General features: G+C 43.8%; 2 protein-coding genes across 15 annotated transcripts in view; one reads left to right on the top strand and one right to left on the bottom strand.

Moving 5' to 3' along the window:
* Nucleotides 1-3768: 3768 nt before the first annotated feature.
* Nucleotides 3769-12003, bottom strand: HAUS8 (HAUS augmin like complex subunit 8). Of its 3 annotated transcripts, XR_007373333.1 has the most exons (11): nt 11890-12003; nt 11755-11810; nt 11492-11585; nt 10702-10815; nt 10123-10205; nt 9476-9547; nt 8870-9028; nt 8051-8192; nt 7026-7167; nt 5134-6703; nt 3769-4444 (listed from the first exon to the last, which is right to left on the bottom strand). XR_007373333.1 is itself a non-coding variant. In XM_048927318.1 (10 exons), the coding sequence occupies exons 1-10, from the start codon at nt 11933-11935 to the stop codon at nt 6583-6585; spliced, it is 1026 nt and encodes a 341-aa protein (XP_048783275.1). In that variant the 5' UTR covers nt 11936-12003; the 3' UTR covers nt 3769-6582. The 3 variants fall into 3 exon arrangements, 2 of the variants coding, with proteins under 2 accessions (XP_048783275.1, XP_048783274.1); XM_048927318.1 differs by having other exon boundaries at nt 3769-6703; nt 8870-9025; XM_048927317.1 differs by having other exon boundaries at nt 3769-6703.
* A 144-nt stretch (nt 12004-12147) lies between these two features.
* Nucleotides 12148-20864, top strand: part of MYO9B (myosin IXB) — a 40494-nt gene continuing 31777 nt past the window's right edge. For 8 of the 12 annotated variants that reach the window (XM_048927297.1, XM_048927304.1, XM_048927303.1 and 5 more), the window contains exon 1: nt 12632-12746. The gene's annotated coding sequence lies outside the window, so the exon portion shown is untranslated. Of the gene's footprint in view, nt 12262-12631; nt 12747-12782; nt 12869-12955; nt 13274-15317; nt 15805-20864 lie in introns of those variants that run through there. The other 4 variants (XM_048927298.1, XM_048927299.1, XM_048927301.1 and 1 more) reach the window with 4 other exon arrangements.

Here is a 20864-nt window from a genome sequence, read left to right on the forward strand (position 1 = left end):
TCAGAGGGAAAAAAAAAAAAGCTATTTTTTGTAGGTTATTTATTTGAAACTCATCTTTATTTCTTCGAAGAAAACAAATAAATAAATCACTATACAGAGCCCAGCAATTTATTTTTGTTCTGCAAAAGTAAAAATTTGGATCAAAAAAATCAACCTCGTGTTTCCCCAAAGGCTCTTCTGGCTCCTAAAAAAAAGCATGTCGAGTTGCTAAAGGTGCTAAGCTGCAAAACGATTCTGAATATGTGCTATTGTTAGCAATATCATCACCATCAATGCTATTTCTGCATGTCAGCCTTCAAAAAAGGCACATCTCAGCTGAAGGCTCCAGAGAGGGCAGCTCAATGGTCAAAAGGAGCGCAACCTCTGCAAGGCCCACCGCAGCTTTCAGGATTGGATGTGAGATAACAGCACAGCCAAGCCTGTTTTAAGTTTTAAAGAAATCACCTATTTGAGCCCTTTTATTAAAGCACTAATTAATACACGCTGATCCTCAGTCTCAGTTTGTCCACAAATACTGTTTTAGACTTGCCCTGGTTGGAGTGGAGCGTAATAACTTACTTAACGCAGTAAGGACATCCAAATTACACACTTAGCAATTAACAAGAGGTCTTTAAGGCTCGCCTTTGGAAGGGTTATTGCAGTTTTTAGAACTATTTTCCTATCTGCAGCTCATCTGTGGGAGGGGTTGCGGAATGCCCTGGAGCTGCTTGCAGCTTTTAGCATTATGTAAACCAGGTCCATTTTGCTCACTGCTCTCTGTTCAAGCACAAGTACTCCTCTCCTGCTCACTTCATCACTTATGCATCTTCAGATGACAAACATCATCGTGAGAGCTACCAGGGGACTCTTTTGTTTGTCTGAAATTGAAGACACGTCCAAGAAAACATGAAGTCAAAACGAGGCCCTCCCAGCACATCTTCCCTCTAAGGACAGGAAGCCTCTCCTCTGCTCTCCCCTTCCTCCAGGCTGTGTTACTGTACTTCCTATGGCGCTGTTCCTCCTGTAGTAGGAGAGTATGTTCACTGTGATGGTCATGGATAAGTGAGGCAGTTCTGCAAGAACACATTCTGTTAAGTTGGGTTAATTAGTAAATAGTAAATAAGACGTTCACTCTCTTCACAGCCTTGCACTGGTACTGAATTAAGTGGTTCTTTCCTTACTTCTTCACTCTCCTTCAGATTCATCAAGAGATATTTCCCAAGCAAACCAGCTGGGCTTTATGAGACACAACTTACTAGAAAGTACATTGAAATGAGAACGTTTTTATTATGACAAACAGGACTGAAAGAAGCAAAGATTAAATGTGACCATTTCAAACTCTTTTTCAGCATCCTCATCTTCTCAGATACACCTTCAGAGCCCTGCGTGCCTCAGCTCTCCTATCTGCAAAGCAGCAGCACTGATGTGAGCCTCCCTCCTAAGGGTAGGATCTAACAGCAGGCTGGGGGCCTGTAATTAAAGGCAGTAAGGAGGCAAAGTGAAAACAAAGCACCTCTGCTGTTTTTTTGTGGTAAAGCAGCCCATAACTGATGTACAACAGCTCACCAATCCAAACAATGATTTCATTAATAGCTCTGCTGAGATCAGGTAAGTTCTGAGCGTAACAGCATCCTGCTTTCAAAAACAGGCTGATCACCACCATTAATCACCCACCCACCTGCACAGACGCACAGGTTGCTCTCTGCAGACTCACACCTGAGATCTGAGCTCTGTACAGAAAAACTCACCACAAAGTGCCACTGAAACTCCTTCAGAACTGGAGGTTTTCAGTTCAATATTTGCTGACTGTAGGAAATAAGGCCACTGCCGCCTCTGCAGATTGCAAAGTATTTAATTATGGAAGTACGTGCTATCCTGTAAGTGAAGGTAGAATAAGTTTGGTCTGGGAAAAAAAAGAAGAAAAAAAAAAGGCTTTAGTATCATTTCAAACTATTTAGTTACTGAAATGGAATTTTCTGTGCCTGCCAAAATGAGTCCTATTCAGTGTGATGCAACAGGTGATGGAATTCCAGCAGCCGCCTCAGCCCACATCTGGGAACAGTTAGAAGCTTAAAGGAAGTTCTGTAAGCATTTCTTATGTATAAAACCGATTCATCAGTCGCATCTATGGGCCATATTCACCACGGCTCACGCAGCACATAGCTCAGATTTTTGTTTGGCTTACAAAAAAAAGGAGCTCTGCTGCTCAGGACATTTGAGGAATCTCAGGCACTTGTCCAGGCTGAGGATGTGCAGGGGTTCGTGTGGCTGTGTGGTATGTCAGAGAGGCTGCACTGTACAGAAGGTGTGAACACACTTTAAGTCGGTTCTACCCTGATAAATAACTACATGTAACGTGAGAGAGGTATTCCTCAAACAAGTGAGAGACCTCTGGCGTAAGGAAACCCAAACCACTGGTCCCTTCCTCCCAAGGGAAAAACACATTTGTGTCAGTCCTTAAAAATTCAGTGACAAGAGAAAGGTTCTACTTAACTTTTACAGCATTATAAAAAAACCACAGCACCTTCTCTTTAAAAGCCATTTTTTGTTCTCCCTTTTCCTTCTGCATCTGCGCCAGCCCCTTTGGTAGCCAAGCATAGAAGACTGCAGTAAATGAGGACAAGCCCAAATGCAGTAGTGTGAACATGGAAACAAAGCAGAGAATCTCTAGAAGCTCCCCTTACTTCCAGTGCCAACCCTTAAATGAGGGCTGGGAAGGGGGGGATCCTGGCTGCAGTCCCTCCAGTCACTCACTGCATTGCACTGCACTGCACACACCTGAGCTCCCCTGGGCTGGCCCTGCCCTCCCACCAGGTGCTTCAGGCTCAGCATTTCTGCTACAGAGGGCAAGGTATTCTTACAGAAACTGCAGATATATGGAGAAATGCTTTCACAGGAACATTTTAAGAGAAACTGATTTGAAACTATTCTGCAGAGCAAGTCCTCCATCCCTGTACCTGCTTGAGAGGCCGCACACAAATACAGTGGAAGGACCAATCTAAAATTATTTCTGTGGATTGAGCAGGAGCGCTCTCACAATCACTGGAAATGCTCTTAATTGGTGTAATTGGTGTGGCTCAATGGTGCAGTTCAGAGCTGTTAGATCTTCTGCCTCTGCAGAACACTTTTCACATCCTGGCAATCGCAGTCTGGCCAGAAATCTGTTTGTCACGTTCAGGATGAGCTTCCGGATCTCCAACAAAGTGCTATTTACTCTAAGGCAGGGCAGTTTGCAGTAACCATGCAAGTTCTCATCAGCCTAAAATGCAGAAACATCTGCTGGGGTCATGAGATATTTATTTGCTGTTGATGAGCAAAGAATCGGCTCCATTTGCAGCTGGCACAAACAAAGGATTGTAGGGCTGGGGAGACAAACAGGCCTCAGTTGTCTCCTGAGCTGCATCTGCACTGCAGCAGAATGGCAAAAAGGGGTGATTCCTTATGTTGACCCTTGGTGACCTTATCACAGCACAGGAACAACAACAAAAAACGCTGTATCACAGCCTTCCTGAGCTGGAGGTTAAAACAACCAGGGCAGGACTCTCCAAGAAACTCACAACCCAGGCCAGGCGGTCTGTGCAGCACAAAGCTGGCTTAGGATGATCTTCACCAACCACCTTGTGCTCACTGGAAGACAATTTTGCAGAGGGTAAATGCTTATATCCCCACCATGCACTCCCACTCTGTCTCCCACAAGCCCTCAGACTGACTTGGCTTGTTATACAATTATTTTTTTTTGAGAAGAGAAAAATGCCCCAAACATTACATATACACACACAGACACAAAGCCTTGGGACAACCTGATGTTAACAATTGGAAATATTAGCTTCTGGTCCAAAAGATCAATACACAGGGATTAAGAACTCCAAAAATTTAAATAGAACAGAAGTAAATTGGCATTGAAACAATATTATAAACACAGCAGATGTGGACGTCACTATTTCCAGGTGCAGAAGTAAGAAGGGCTCAATAACCTGAAGGAAAAGAGCCCAGGACTTCAGGCAGACTCAGAGCACGCGATGCTGTCAGAACATTGGTGGGAAATACAAAGTCAGCAGTGCCACATCTGCTCAGCTCCTGCACTTTGGTTTGGATTTACACTGGTAAGTATGACAGTATGGAGTGCCTGTAGCTGTTCTGTGTTGGGGGAACCTGAAAGACTTCTTGTTTCTTCAAAGAGTCAAAACAGAATCAATCAGAATCAATATTCCATTCAAGCAATAGGGAAGAAAGTCCAAAACTACAACCTTTTCCTGAAGAAGTGTGCTGCTTCATCTGACATTTCGTCCACTACCGGTACAGAGCTTCACACAAGTGTTCCGTTCAGGAAGGAATGGCCGTTTCACCAACGCCCGCGATTCCTCCGAAGCAACGGTGCGCGTCCTCGTGCTCCTCGCCGCTCTGCGCGGGCTGTCGGCCTTCAGCTCTGAGCGCTTGGGCTTCTTGTGCGGGTAATGACTGCCACCTGCAGCAGCAAGGAAGAACTTCCCTGCGATTTAGAGCTGCTTAATTGCCATCGCAGCCAGAACCTTTCCTCCCCCACCGTCGTTCAGGGTGAACACAGCAGCATTCCATCTCACTGAGCGTCAGTACAGATGTATTGCATAGCTTAGAAAGCGATGAGAGGGAGAAAATCCAGAAGGCAACTGAAACTCTGCATAAGGATTCTTTCACCCAGAGGATAAACAGCTGAGTGAAGGTGTCCCTAACCCTGCAGTCACAGCATGCACACAGTGTTCTTCAGATGGAAACTGTCCTTGAAATCTACCACTTAAGAGTGGTAGGAAGTCACTTAACTGAAGATGAAAGGTTCAAATTTAAAGTATGTCCTATACTTTTTTTATTTTTAAGATAAGCAACGAAGTCTATCATCAATAAATCCTAGGACAGCCATTCTGCCTTGTGATGGTGCAGAAACAAAATTCAGACCCGATTTACTTTATTATGCCATCCATGCCCCCACAGAATTTAGGGAATCCCTCGTAACAGATTTGAGTCCTGCAACGGCAGTTACAACAAACAGGTTAAAGGCACGAGGACACAGCCCAGCGTTTATTCACAGGGAAAACCGCAGTTTGACCAGCAGTGTTATCACTTATGGCCCTTTCTACGGAGCTCTGCACCCATCAGAATGACTGCCGAGCTACAACTCACCGAGCCGGCCGTTCAGCAAAGCTCCCCACCCAGTGGTGAACGCTGCAGGCGCAGTTTGCCTTCCTGTGCAGGGAAACGACACTGCTGCGGGCAGCTGCCTGTGACGTGGGGCACAAAAGGCAGCTCACACACAGGTAAGCCGTCAGGTGTAGCTGATCTAACATAGCTAAAATAAATAGAAATAAAAGATAACATCTGAAAATAATTGTCCCCCCACCACGTCGTGGACCAGCTGCTATGAAACGATGACACTGAAATTACATACGATGGAGGTCTTAACAGCTTGTCATACGTGGACTTATCCAATACACATCTCTACTGACCCCATCCTACAGCTCAATTTCACCTTATTTTTAATCATCGGAGACAGAATCTCTCTAGACCTCTGCTAACAGCAGGAAGAAAACCTAAATCATTTATTTGCGTGTTGAAAAAGCCATTTCCACAGCTAGCATCCATGTTCTAACAGATCATTATTATCTTTCTCATTCCAGCACTTAAGCACTATTTAGGTTAGAAGTTTCTTTCCATGATCAGACTCTTCTGGCATCTGAGCTTTGGGTGCCAGGAGGACACGACTTGCCCTTAGGACTTCATGCCTAGAAATCCTCTCCTGCACACATTGTGTAATATTTGCTCTATGCAAGCCAGGTGGAAACAAAAGCTTCTTTAGGAGATCAGTGAAGATTTTCAAACATGATGGCTCCTAACGCAGCAGTGAAAAAGTAATCTTTATTTTAAAATAAAGATCTAAAGCACTTCAAGAGAAAGCATCAATACAAAAGCATTTATGTTTCAGTAATTTATTTACAAGACAATTAGGCAAAAATATACCAAAACTCTACTCCTGCTCACCAGCCTCATTCTTTGCTACCCACATTGAAAAACCCAGACACAAGGGGCAATTAAGAGTTCCTCTAGAAGCTGTTCACCAAGTGATTAATGATCATGCTGTGCATTCCTCCTGGTTCTCCTATCCAGATTAAAAAAAACAAACACACAGTACAACAAACACAGCTCCACATCTCTCTCTGGAGACGCGCCCCTGTAAGGAACACTGGGCTGGGAAGAGTTGCAAAGCAGTGCACTCAAAGCCAGGTGCAAGAAAGTAAAATGAGTTTAAGGATACATTGTTCATGTTTGCTAAGAATAACATTTGATTTAACTTGCAGTATTACCAAGGCAGCAAGTGATGATAAAAGTGTCACAGAAATGGCTGTTTAAAAAAATAAGTCTCCTTATGGGTAAGCAGAAGAAAATTCCATTCTTAGATCAGTCACACATGTAGCTGCTTTCATATTGAAACTGGAAAGCTGGATGTGTTCTGTCCATAAGTAAAGCAAGATACAGGACAAATCAAAGACAGTAAACAAAAACATACAAGTCTGACATTGATTTAGGACCCCGCCATCAGTAACAAACAAAATAAAACACACAGATCACAGACACTCAGTTGAAGTACCAGTGTTTCACAACATCTACGCCATGATTGTCCTCACATAGTCTTTGATTATGCAGTGAAACTTCTTTGCTAGCTTCATACGACAGGTTCTGCACTTGAGTGAAGCTCCTGGAACAAATGAAGCAGGTGAAGTCAGTCACTGTGGAGGAAAACTTCGACCAAACCACGAAAGTATGCATGTGGAGATTCACAGCTTCCCTCCCAGTGTCAGAAAGCAGCACGCTGCAGCAGTCCTGCAGTCCAACTAAGATTACACAGACCGAACAAAACAACTCTCCTTTACAGGCAGGGCAGGGACAGAAACAAAAATGCCTGCAACTGAGCAGGACTATTCCCTCCGTTAATGCTCCAGGACCCATTCTGGATACAAAGGTGAGATCTACACGTTTTTCTCTGAACACACAGAGAGTTTTCACACTGCTGTAAATACCTTCGAAGTTCTTTCTCCAGCTTTTGAAACACCTCTTCAGTACCTTGCAGTTCACTGAATGCTTTTGCACTTTCTTCTGAGCAGTCTGGCATAACTTCTGCCAGAAGTTCCTGGGTGACAGTCAACTGCTTTTGCAGTTTGTCTACAACATAAGAGACGTTAAATTTTTTTTTTAAATGCATGCAGTTAATAATACAAGATTATGTAATAGCTACAGCAAGGAGGAACAAGTGAATGACAAACTATTGCTTGTTACTCCATTAGAAAATCAGAAAAGCCAAATCACTTTTAGCTACAGACTAACAGCAACAACTCTATTTCTGCTACTTCAACTTGCTGATCAAGCTCAAGCACCTCACAGAATTTTACCAGATTCAAATACAAGAGAAAAAAGTCAAGCTTTAAACCCCCAAAATTCCATAACTAATCGCATGTTGGAAAGGACCACCAACTTGAAATTTATCCTGTCCTTTCCTTTAGCATTCACAAAGCAAAATATACGTGCCTTACATATTTCAAAAGCTCTTACAAGAATGTTATGATTTTCAATAAAATCCTCCCATTTGTTTTGAAGTGTAAGCAGGGATGAAGTTCTACAGGAAGCACGAGTGAGTCTGTCCATGGGACCCTGCCCTTCACACAGGAACAAAAAGACATCACCGTATTTCTGCTACTCTTCAACTTGCTTACACATTAGGAAGAGCCAGCAAGGAAGAACGGAATGAATACAGTAAAAAAATAAAATATAAAGGCTTATATAGACTGTCCTAATCCTAGAAAGTTCATTTTCTCCCAAAGATATGTTAAAAAAAAAGTGTGACAGCAGTTTAATGGTTAGATGGAGACAGTAATTGTTCATATCAAAACAAATGACAAATGTTGCAGCCCAGTGTCCAGACAAACTCTATGAATGGCACTAAAAACTGCTCCAGTGACCACAAGCAGGTCTAGGAAACACAAGATAACAAGTCTGGCATATAGAAACACCTATTGCTGAAAGTATATTTGAAATATAATGTTCATACCTAGGTACGTTGGCATATCTCCCTCTACGTGAATGTTTTTAATGGGTAATTTATGTCTAGTGGCATCCAGAGCAACTGCAAAGCTCTTATACTGCTCTTTAAATTGTTCAAGAAGAGGAACAAGAGGAGAAAGTACTTCCATCTGAAAAGGACATGATGAATCAACACTTCTTCACAAAGCAGCCATTTTGTACACATATAAAAGCAAGCATATGTTCAGTTTTGCCAATCAGTTGTTCAAAACACCCTACCCTTCTAATTTGATGCAACAAAACTAAGAAAACCTGAGAGAATATGGAGGCTTTACCTTCTAAAGATGATCTGCTATCAAAATCATTACAAGTTTATCTTCTTACAACCAGATCAGAACTATTACTGTCTAACATACAAAAGTATAAAGCGACAGGAGATGTCCTCCACGCATTTAAGGGTTAGCAGCTCTGCTCCAGCCATAACATCCTGCAGTTACAAAATAGCGTGGTTTTAAGATGTTTACAGTCCATGCACAGGGGATGTAAACTGCTCTGGCAGCTCGTGCTGCTGCCCCTCGCCTAACAGCAACAACTTCTCCTTCCTGCCTCCATCAGGGAGGGTCAAAAAAGTGACAAAGGCATTTGTTTAGATTACTAGAGAGCACAACAGGCTACAGCAGGAAGTAGATGTTTACAGATGCATAAAACTGTGCCTCAGCAGGCCACAAAAGCACAGAAATCATCTTTGAAAAAGGATTATTAGATTATTACAGTCTAGTAGCTGTCAGTATGTTGTTAACAATGTAACAGATTGTTCAAACGTAGAACGAACTGCAATAAAGCCTACCTGTTTTACAAGCTCCTCATCAAGCTTTTCCTCTCTCTCTCTGAGCAGAATTTCACGCTTCAACTCATAGAGCTTCTCCTGTTGTCTCTCTTTTTCTTCACACAACATTAACAAGTTTTCTTCTGCTTTCTCCTCGAGCTCAGCCACGTCCTTCCCCTGCTGTTACATCCAAGAGACATCCATAGCTAAGGTAACTTACTTAAGCTGAAGCAACAAATGCAAGTCTAGCACACTTAAGTTAAAGCCTTCTCTCCCTTTTCTCTACTAACTCCTAATTAATATATTTTTTGTAAAGGAAAACTACACTTATGTACTACTGAGTGAAAAAAAACAAAATCACTGCTACAGCCTTGAATTCCACACATTCACTCCTGCTTCCCTGGAACTTCAGTTGTTCCTGCTTCATGAAGAACCAGCACCAGCTTAATAAACTGGCATAGAATTCACTCAGAGTTTTCAAGGCACACCCATCATGTAGGCTTAGAGCACGTAGTTTAGAACACATAAAACCATAACAACATGACTTTCATCAGCATGCATACAACTTGATATCAAAGTTGCTTAATTTCTTTTTAACCTGAAACACCACACGCTTGACTGACTCACCTGCACTCTTAGGTAAGTTAAAATCAGCTCCTGAGAGCTCAGCTCTGCCCCCACAACAGCAGGATTGTTTTTCTTGCAGAAAAAAAGGAAAAAAAAACAGAAAATTCTGGATCAGTTGTGGAATTTAAACAGTCATATTTTCAGGATGTAAATAAATTACTGAAAGTCCAGTCTGTGGCCAGAATCAGCATGATCATCAGCAACAGTCACCCAGATGGATATTAACTAAATGCTTATTCTTTGTTCATCCAATCCTTATACTGCTCTCAGCAGATACCCGAAACACCAGAATAGAACCTGAGGACTTAGCAGTGAGGGAGGTTAGGTAGAAGTAATTTTCTGACAAAAAAATGGTTAGGAAGTATTTAAAGATCACGTGATATAATTAGAATGAAGCATAAAAAGAATTAGCCTGAAGAGATGCTACAAACGGAGCAAATTTTTTACTACAACAAGCTGTGGTAAAACTTTGAGACTTACACCCAATGAACAAAACAAACATTGCAAGCAGTACAACAGAGCTCTCATTTGGCTTTGGAGCAGCCCAGAAACCTGAATGGTTGTTACCAATATTAGAGAAACAGAAACTTTTCATTGCACATATCCCAAAATAAAGATGCTTAACAAACGGAAGCAGTGAGACTCACCGATTTCTGTTTTTTTACACGTGGCCCTTTATCTGTTTTGCAGGAAGCCTTTGAACTTGTAGACTTCTGTAGGACGGTTTTATCTGTGTCATTAGAGAAAAGTTATTAGCAATATGCGGGGGTAGGTCAACAGACATCAGATCCTTCAAAGGCACTAAGAATTTAAAGATGGTATATCTACTTACTGCACCATGTTTTCAGCTTTTTATCGGGCTCACGAGATAAAGAGGATAAGACAAGTATTTAACTTTAGGTAACAGTTACCTAACAGATGTGGCATAATTTTCAGAAGAGCTCCTTATCTAACGCTCCTTATCTGTTACAAAGGCCTGATGTTACTTTGGCCTTCAATATTTGATCTTAAACTCTAAAAGAAAAAAGAGCACACCCAAAAGATACGAAGAAGTAAGAGGTTAACTCCAACTCTGAATTCTTTAAAGTTTCTAAAGTCTTTAAATAAACTCAAAAAATAAATATCTTATTTAATACCATCTTTTGGCAAATACAGTAGAAATCTATAATCAAGTTAATAGATATATATTCAAAACAATAAGAAATTAAATACGAATGGAAGTTTACCATTAATAGCTGAAAGATCAAGGTCTGGTCGAGTAATTTTATCTCCATCTAATAAAGTGGATTGCAGGTCACCTTTCTCAAAACTACTCTGATTTAACAAGCCAGAGGCAACACCTGCAGAAAGAAGCTGTTGTCAAACTAAAATTAAAGCAGATATTGTACAAGCTCACATCTCTATATGCAAGGAAAGGACCCGGTCAGCCCTGGGGGCACAGGTGAAGGCAACTCAGCTGTGAGACAGGAGGGGGTGGAGCCTGGCTGCACCTCTCTTAGAGCTCATTTAAGGGCTGACTGGCCCTAGGGAAGGATTTCTTTCTGGAGGTTCCTCCTTGGTGAGGTACTTGTCAATCTAGAATCTTCTATGGCAAATATTCTTCTTCTCTTCCTTTATGGCACCTTTCTATCATGCTGGTCCTTCTGTCATCACACCTTTGTGGTAGCATCCTTCCCATCACATTTATCTGTCCAATTACTACAGCTTTTAATAGTATGGGTCAAACTTTTCCCATTCACTTGATATGCACCAGTTGTGTACTCGCAACTTAGATAAAGTAGTTCAGAATTTTATCCTAAACGTTTCCAAATTAGTGTTTTACGATAACATCCAGACAAGAGTTTGCATCTCTTAATCCCACAACATAATCCTACACATTAATTCCCTTAGAGATAGCAGCGATGTAAGTATTATAAACATCACCTTACCACATGTTTTAAAGTTGTTAAGAGCAGCAGATGCTGGAAAAAACATTGAGAAAATGACAGAATTCAAAATCCTTCTGATAAGACTTACCAGAACCTTCAGACTTCTGGGCGAGCGCCGGTCTTGCTTTAGCTGTGGAAGATGCACTGGAAGTCGATGACGAAAAGGATTTTGTTGAAGCATTCTGACGACCAGAAAGCAGACAGGAGTGAACGTGGGCAGCATCCACAGCCCGCCCTGTCCCCCCCTCCAATACCGACCATCCCCGCCACTCTCCCGGATGCCCGCCCCGCGCCGATGTCACACCGCACAACGCTTCGTTCACAACTTCGCGAGCCCAGAGTGCCGATTACCTTACTGGACTCTTTCTTATCGTACTGCAGGTAGCGGGACTTCACGATTCTTCTCCCTGAAAGAGCACAGAGCGCTCAGCCGGGCCCTCGCCTCAGCCGGGCGGGCGGGGTCCGCTCACCTCACCCCGCCGCTACCTTTCCGCACGTTCTGGGACGTTCCTCCGTCCGTCAACGCGGACATTCTTCAAACATAGAGCAGGGGTAACAGCGGCAGCGAAAGGCGGAAGAGAAGAGTGGCGCCGACGATCGCCCCGCGCTGAGGAACGCCGCGGCCGCCAACACGTTCGAACCGCGCGCATGCGCAGCGCCGCCCCACTTTGAGGGGATCAAGGCGCTGAGCGCCCCCTGGCGGCGCGGAGGATCAAAGCGAATCCCCACGGCCTGTCTCGGCTACGCGCCCTCGGGGCTTCGGAACGGGATGCTCCCCACCCGGGCTGCGCTTATAGAGGAGCGCTACGCTGACCTCAGCATTAGCCTGACGCAAGCAGGGAGGACCCTACGGAGGCTGTGAGTGATTCCAGACGCTGCCCTTTTGCTCAGCCGAAGCTCCCGCTGGGGAAGCCTAAGCCCGCGAGAAGGATCTCCTGCGCAGCCCCAGCGTTGGAGAAAGCCGCTCGGGGAAGGCGGTGAGCGCCAGCAGTGTCGTGAGGCGGCCCTCCCAGCCGGGTTTTGGAGTTTTAAGGAATCCGCACACTCCCGTTTCTCGCCGCAGGGCCCCGCCTTAGAAAGCACCTGGCACCCCACGAACACCCGCTCCCAGGAGCCGTGGGCGAGGGCGGGAGAGCCGCCCCCCGACACGGCCCGCAGCGCCTAGCACCGCGCCGCCGCCAGGGGGCGGTGGGGTGAGGAGAGGGTGGGGAGCGTGCGCAGTGCGCGCGCGGCGCTGAATGGGTGCCGCCCTGCCTCCCTCCACCCGGAAGTGGCGAGCGGCGGCTCCGCGGGGCCTGCGGCGGGCGGCGGCGCTGGGTGCAGCGCTTCACACGGCGCCGGAGGTAAAATGGAGCGTGGTGCTCTTCTGTCTTTTCCTTTCCTCCGTGAGTGGCTGAGCTTTGCAACGGCGGTGCCTCAGAGCGACCTCATCTCGCGCTGAAGGCGGGAGCGGGGCTGCCTGCCGGTGCGTGGGGCCGGGGCGGCGGGGCTCTGTGGGGTGGGGATCGCTGTGCGCTGTTCCCGCGCAGCTGCCCGGTGCCGCCGTCTCCTCAGGTTCGGCCCCCCCGTTCCTCCGGCTGTGTGAGCAGCCTGTAGCGTACCGTATAAACACCTCCGCCCTTTGAGTGCTTTCTCGTTACTTTCGGGCTACGGTTGACATCGTCGCTGTTGCTGCCGTGCTTTATCGCACCTCTGTGGCAGCGCCGGCTCTTCCTGCTGCCTCTGGCTGTGGAAGCGGAGCTGCTGCGGGCGTCCCTTGAGTGCACGATGCGGAGCCCAACGCAGCAGAGCGCCGTCCTGACCGTGACAGCAAAGTGCTGCCGTGGGGCGATTTCCCGGTGCCGTTATTAAAGCTGTTCTCTATTACCCTGTAAGTATTTTTGCACGGTTTATTAGCGTTTGCTTTGTGGAAGGTGAGAGGCGCTTTGTGCCCAAAGGAGTTGGGGATTCCTCGGTTTTTGCCTTCTGGAAATGCAGCTGGGGATGATCTCAGGCTGCTGGTGGATGGAATTCACCTTTCGGGGATGTCATCGGGATCCTCCCACGTTGCTCCTAGAGGTGGACGGGTATCGGTTTGTCTGCCGAGCTCTTTGCTAATAGGACCTTGTGATGCATAATGAGAAGATCTCTGATTTCAGACCTGTCAGCCACAACGCAAATGACGGAAGTGTTTGCCCTGCAGTCACAGTGTGAGGTAACCCCACACAGTTCTGCTCACTGGTGCCGTACCTGTCAAACTTTATGATATCTCCGGTGTCTTTAATCAGAATCCTGACAGAAGCAGATGTTGTTTTTCTTAAATTAAATACATGGAGAACTTTTAAGACGTAGATACGTTAATCATAGCTTCAGTATTCACTGCAGTGCTTTTCTGGAGTGTTAGGATTGGGTGTTTTCGTCTTTAAACATCAAGAGCAATGAGATTCTTTACCTTCTCCACCTTTGAAGTTTTACATCATCTCTGCTTTTCTGGGCCATTTCCTTTAGCAGAAGCTAAACATACACTAAACTTGAGAACTCGTGATGGAACAATTTTTGTACAACCATTGAACCACTGTAGGTGGTTTTTTTTTCTTCTTTTTGTTACTGTGTTCAAATGTTTGCCTCAAAAAGCTTTTTTATTAGCAACTGAATGCTATAAATTGTGCAGTGATGGGGCACCAGCCTGCAGTGGCCCAGTCAGGTTGGTAGAGTCATAAGCCTGTGTTTTTCTGTGCAACCTAAAACGTTTGTAGAACTGAATAATTCAGGAAGAGTAAACACAGCTGATGAAAAATTTAAGTGAGGTTCACCTAGTAAGCAATGCTTTGTACAGACTGTTTTCTGACAAATGATGATTCAAACATCAGAATTTTTGAGTAATCCCCTGAATAACTCTTTGACTCACACGCACGTAGCTCAGTATTGCTTCTGAATGCAGTCTTTCCATTGCTGGATGGCCGTGGGGGGAGGCCGTGTGGCCACAAGATTTTCCTTTAGAATGGAGAAATTCCTACAAGGTGCAACAGGATCAGCTATCATAGCAGTCGTGGAACAGAGTGAGAAAATGATTCAACAAGGAGTCCATGCTTCAGAACTTCTGAAGTTTGAAATTTGAAGACCACAGGGGTTCATTAATTCACATTTTTAAGAAATGAGCCATTCTCATCCTGCTTTTCCCTCTGATTTTTGAATTATGATTTTGTCCATTGCAGTCAGATTTTATTGAAACAACGTTCTCTAATGTGGTTAAATGGGATGCATGTTTTTCAGGTAGTTTCTTGGTGCATCAGTGGGTTTATGTGTGGCTGGTAGAGTTGCTTTGGATGGCCTTTATTGTTGTGTCTTACTAAGTTAAGCTTAATGCAGATCCTGGCGAAACTTGTTCTACTTTGAAGAGCAGCAGTGTTTAACAACAGAAGCATCATAAAAACTGTTCTTGACACACTGCTGGTGAGTCAGTACTTTTTTTTTCCTCAATTCACACAAAAGTTCAGTCTAAAGTTTCTTGAGGTCACTTGTTATTGCTGTGATTGCAGCATTAGACCTGTAAGGTTTTTGCTCCTGCTGTTGGAAGCTGTGGCACTATGAAGGATGGCAGTGAGATGACTACAAAAGATGATGAAGTAGTCTGAATTTCTTTTTACTCACATCTACTAACACATTCAGTTGTCCCTCTGTTCCTTCTGATCTTAACAGGGACAGATTTTTGTTTCCTCTGACTCATGCTGAAGTGTCCATCTGTAAGCCACACTGTTTGTGAGGTAATAACATGTTATAGACTCTTAATGTCACTGTAATCCTGATAAGGTATCCTTGTCTCGAGGTTACATTGTGTGTCTGAGTCACTTGGAGGAAGCAGAGGCTGCAACTTAGGTGACTTATGGGCACAGATTGGGATCAGGGTCTGGAGGGCCAGAGGGAGCAGCGAGAAGGTAAATGGGGAGGAACTGCCTGCAACGAAGATCAGTTCTTTGACTCTTTCCTGTATTGCACTGTGCTACTTGCACTGCAGTCCAGCTTCTGCTTTGTTAGGCAGCCTGTGGCAAACATTAACTTCTCTAGCAGGGTTGGTTGCAAACAGTAGTACAAAATGTGTTGCAAATGTGCATGTTCCACTCAAAACTACTCCTTTTGGAGTAAAAAAGAGCTTTCAGTTAAGAAAAGCCCGGGATCTGGAGTTATTTAGTTCAAGAGAATTTTATGTAGCCAAGAAAAATACTGAAGTGTTACTATAATGCAGAACAACTTTCAAATAAATCTACAGGAGTCTGGAAAGTTTGGAAAGAAATTAATTTGCTCAATAACAGCATCTGTATGTTCTTGTGATGTGGTGAGACAAGTTGAGGCTTTGCCTTACCTATAAAGGACTGTTGGTTCTGGAAATTCTGGGCTGTGGAAGTTCCTTGCTTTGGAAACAGGGTAAGTAACAGCTGAGTGCTTTTGGGATGGCTCAGTGTTTTCGGTTGATCAGAAGGAGCGGGCTCTTCTTGGGACAGCATCTGGCAAACGTGATGTTCTTGGGTTGTAGAGCTCAGGTACTTGTGATGTGTTTCTACTTCTGTGTTGGAAAATACTTGATGAGCTGTGTGAGGAGCTTGAATCCTTCAGATTGAGGAATGCAGCGTGGAAATGTATGTGAAAATTTGAAGAAGTAGAATATTATAAAGTTCACCCTCAACAATTTTTGCTGTAATGGTAGCTTTCCCTTTTTAGCTTTGCTATGATTCATTGACTAAACATGTGCCTTCAAATTATGGCCTTGTTTAAACTAAACAGATACCCTGCGCTGATCGGGGCCAAGTTCTTTTCTAGAATTTTACTGCATTATTAAATAGGCAGTGTTGGGCTTGATGCATGCTAGGAACATTAATTAGTTCAATAGAGACTGAGAAAATGGCATCATAAACATCATAGAGAATTTGACTATTTTCCTATTAATGTTGTTTGAGGTCAGGGAAGGAAAATTACAGATCAGTGACAAAGTGCATGGATTGTGTTTCTTTCATACAGTATTGAAGTGGGTACCTGAAATGTTGCCCTAGCTGGTAATCTGAGTGGCAGGGGTCAATCCTACAGCAACAGATTAAATAGTTTGGCCTCACTTTCAGTTAGATTATTGTTTGGTAAACCCAGTGGTTTTTTGGTTTGTCTTTGAAGCAAGTGAAAGTGCTAATTTATAGATAATACAGAAATAAATATAGCTTTGTGCTGTTTTATATTGTTTTTCTGCTAGTGCTGTTAGCAGACCATTGTAGCGTTTGAGTACGTGAGGCAGTAGAGGGAAAGGAAGAAAGTCCTGAGGAGAGGTTTTGGGTTGCAGGGACGTGCTTCCATCTTTGTGGCACACTGGAGTTTCCTGCTGGGACAGCTGAGTAAAGCGGCTGTAGCTGGATCTTACATGGGTCTCTCATTACTCAAGACCTCCCAGTTCTCTTCTGTCATGCTTGAAACAAGTACAACTACATCGTGTGTATGTCATACTGGGATAACAAATCCACCGTTTCAAGGGCACAGATCATGCATCACTGTATCTTTTAACATACTAATCCCTTGCAGGTGATGCCCCGCTCATATTGAAGTAATACAGTCTAATGGTTTGAACAAAATATAAGAATTTCAGAAGTTTTGTACTTCAACTTTTCTTTTGACTTCTTGCCTTTCCCAGCTTGCCTAATTCTTCTCCTGTGTTATTTTTCACCATGCAGGTGCCAACTTTTAATTGTTTTGCAGATGCTGATGGCTGTACTTAATTTTAAATGCTATGAAGATACATTCTTGCACTGCTAGAGGCTTATGGAAAGTAAAACAATTAAGGAAAACAGGAAGGACTCAATGTGGAGTCTAAAAGTAGTTGATGTGCACCTAATGCCAGTTTCTACCTCCTGCTTGTTAACTTGTCTCACACGCCGCTTTGTTTCTTCTCATGCTTTGAAAAAGAGCTTCCTATAAGGAGCAGCACTGAGAGAAATCGAGGTAACTTTGCAGAAATTTCCACCTCCTACAGATGGAGCTCTGCAGTGATGAGGCTGCGCTTTTCTGGAGTTTGCTCTCTTGCATGCTGACCCGTATGGTTTCATTATTACTTTAAGCTCTCGCATTTCTCCTTTTTCTTACAGTGCTCTCTGCACCTGAATTCAGTCGTGTGCTTCCAGTCGTGTGCTTCAATTTCATAGAAGCAATGCGTATTTTGATACCAGATTCCAGAACTAATCATTGTTCAGACCATTCAACATAAATGGGAGGTTGGCACTTAATTAACTGCAACATCTCTACAGCATATCTGTACCTGGGGACTGGCTGACTTTCTACAAAGGCCTTTAGCTGGCCTTGCCATTAGTGGCTGTTAGGTTTCTGCAGTGCAGGGCTGCCTTCTGATAACATTTGTGTCTTCTGTTACACTCAGTTTGTCTAGCTTTGAATTCCAGCCCTGGGCTTTGGTTGTAGTTGTGTCCTCGATACCAGTGAGTGTTATCAGACTCCAGTTCCCCATGCAAGGACTCAAATTGCTATCAGACTACAGCGTGTTTCTATTAGACAAAGCTTCCAGAGGATTTTGCTGTAAGGAGCTGCTTTCTAACAGATTTTGTTGTTCTTTACAGCTTTTTAATAAAATGTTAGGTATATTCTAGATGTAGTACTGGTTATGCACCTTCTTAGTCCAAAGGTAGCATGGCCACCTGACTGAATAATTGTTTGATGTGGGAATTATATTAACTGTTATGCCTGTGGTGTTATGTAAGAAGCTCATGTTTAAATGATTACCCACTAGCTTTTCAAGCCTATTTTTGTTACTGCTTTTCAGGGTAGCTCTTATTCCGACCCTCTGGTGGTGCTTGCTTGTTAGGGAAATCTGAAATGATGTACCTGTAAACTGAGCTGCTCGCTCCTGTCTTGCATCATTCATCCAGCTTTTTGGTTACCTACTGCCTTCTCAATCTCCGTATGATGCGTTTGTTATCACTAATTCTTTGTTCGTTTGTTTTAGCACCGTGCTGAAAATATTTACCTTGATGGCAGGAATCCAACTTGAATCTCATAGTCTGATTGCTTGATGATAATCCATCCATAAATGAATACTGGGGCTCCTCAGGTAGCTGACCTGCAGTCTGTTATCTTGCTGTCTCTGTATGCTCTCTGCTTTTAAGTTCTGATTTGGTTTATGAAGTGCTGTTTGTAGGTCAGAGGTGCACCAAAGTCTCTTTTTGAGCAGTATAATCATCAGATTTGACGTCTCTAAGAAAAATCACAAGTAAATTGGAAAGCAGCAGTTTTTCCTCAAGTATCATGTGCTGTTTTGTTGTTTTTTTTTCTGAAACACATTTAGTACCTTCTTAGCCAGGTAAGCTATGTAACAAAAAGAGAAATAAATGTAGTTGAGTGCTACTCTTCCTTAAGTGACTTGTAAAATGTTACTTTTTTCCTTCAATCCTCCTCATCAGGACTGAGTGAGCGCATCTGATCAAAGCTGCTGAGTGAAGGAGCAGCCTAAAGCTCAGTGTTGTTGTTAGAAGCGAGCTGCCTGTGTCTGGATTTTGTGTCTGATCATAAGAGGCACTGTTATGCTGATGGCCTTTCTGTCTACTGCTGATGTGACCGTGTGCTGAGATCATGCCTCTGCAAGTTCTTTCTGCTGGGTTTAACTTCCCAAGTTCTTACAGGGTGATGGCTGGGGAAGCAGAACTCTCACCTGTTTAAACTTCCATCGAGTCGCCTGATTCTGAAATCCGTGTATAGCATGATTGAGTTAAGGCCAACATCTGCACACTGCTTTGCCAGAAATCTCTTCAGGATGAAGAGTCTTTCTCCTCCTCAGTCTTACACACCTGAGCAGTCTGCCAGCTATCACACTGTTGTTTGCTGTTATGTGCCAGGCCTGGGTTTTTCACTGTTGAGAAGAGAGGACATCTGTGTTCTGGTTTCCTCTTTAGAAAGTGTCATATGGGAGTCTTGAGCAATGCACCAAATTCCTATCCTGGTAGCTGATATGAGACAAAGTTAGAAGTGTCTGTCACTACCAGAGGTCAGCAGCTGGGTCCAGCTCTTCAGTGTAGGCAAAAAATTAGTGCAGTAGCATACAGTGTGTCTGAAATTAGTGGGTGGGAGGAAAAAAATTAAGGGGAAGTCTTCACAAGACTGTCTCCTTTGAACCATCCAGCTAGTTTAAAAGGAAGATGGTCACTGTTCCTTTTTACTGTCTGAGCTCCAGATTCATCTTCCCCTTGAGCAGCAGTCTGCCGTATGCTTTGCTGTGCATTGAGGTGCTTGAGTTTCTGTGGGTTAAATAAGCTTTACACTTGTGTAAGTTTTCAGAGATGGTTCAGACTTTTTATGTGCAGGTCAGGGATAAAAAGCAAAAATGGAGAGGGGTTTTGGAGCTCGTTGTTCCATCCTTATGTCTGGTCTTGCAACAAGCCATCCTTAATGAATGGAGAATTTAACAGGCAAGGAACCATTCTCTGAGGGATCATATAGCTTGAACAGGGATGTGCTGTGGTTTGCCTTTCTTTGTGGCTTGCTCAGCCTTCCTTTTGATGAGTAGCCACTAAAAATGATCCATCTTGCATAACAGTGTCTTCTCAAAGCTTGCTATTCAGAGTTCCCTTAAAGCACCATTCTCTGCTCTGGGGCTGTTCATGAGGCAGAGCTATGTCATATGTTTCTCTGAAGTGATTCATTACTTGCAGTGGAAGTGGCAGCTAAATGCTTCCAGCTCTACTGATTTTAATTTGAAATGATTACTCTCTCTGGCCTTATGCAAGTTCCTGTGCAGTTGTTTAGTGGCAATGTTCAGCAAGCAAGTGTATAGTTAAAATGCTTTTGTTCTTGGAACAAAAATGAAGTGGTGTTCTGGGCATGAAGACTGTTAAACAGTACATCATTATCTCCTCCTATATGTTGCTTTGGTTTAGCATTTTATTAACTTAACGATGTAATCAAACGTAGCCCTGCTGATCTGGGCGCACCAAATCGCAGCTGAGAGAAAAATCACTCCCCAGCAAAGGCACAGAACTGACTATTGAGGCTTCCAGCAGTAAGGAGGAGGCTGACTTCTGTAGGTGGCTGTGAGGTTGAAGGTCGCTGGACTCCTTGGGGGTGACAGGAAGTAAAAGCAATAATAACGTGTGATAGGTTCATGGTTCATGGAGGCTCATGGATGAAGTTCATGAAATCTAGTGAGGAGGCAGCCACTGTGATCTGCTTGTGAATGAACTGGGTTACTTGGGATCTTGTTAGCTGAATTGAAATGTCACTGCGATAAGATTAATTGTATGGTGTTGACTAAAATAGGAGATAAAAGGCAAGCTCAAACCTTTCTGCAGCAAGGATGTGGTTGACTCGAGTGAAATTAGCAGGCTCTTTTCTGGGTAAGTTATGCGTTTTCTAGAAGTCACCGCAGTGAGCAGGGTTAGGAGATCACAGCAGCGTTTGCACTGTTCAGTTACAGGCTCAGTTTCCTAAAGCTGAGCAGAGTAAAGTTC

The sequence above is a fragment of the Lagopus muta genome, chromosome 26 (genome assembly GCF_023343835.1).
Source record: "Lagopus muta isolate bLagMut1 chromosome 26, bLagMut1 primary, whole genome shotgun sequence".
Lineage (NCBI taxonomy): Eukaryota > Metazoa > Chordata > Aves > Galliformes > Phasianidae > Lagopus > Lagopus muta.

What these genes read in the sequence shown, in the direction of transcription:
- HAUS8 (XM_048927317.1), bottom strand. Translation starts at nt 11,935, where the DNA reads ATGTCCGCGTTGACGGACGGAGGAACGTCCCAGAACGTGCGGAAAG. An exon ending in AGATATGCCAACGTACCTAG is followed by an intron (nt 7,168 to 8,050) that starts GTATGAACATTA and finishes CTTATGTTGTAG; the next exon opens with ACAAACTGCAAAAGCAGTTG. An exon ending in CTGGAGAAAGAACTTCGAAG is followed by an intron (nt 6,704 to 7,025) that starts GTATTTACAGCA and finishes CATTTGTTCCAG; the next exon opens with GAGCTTCACTCAAGTGCAGA.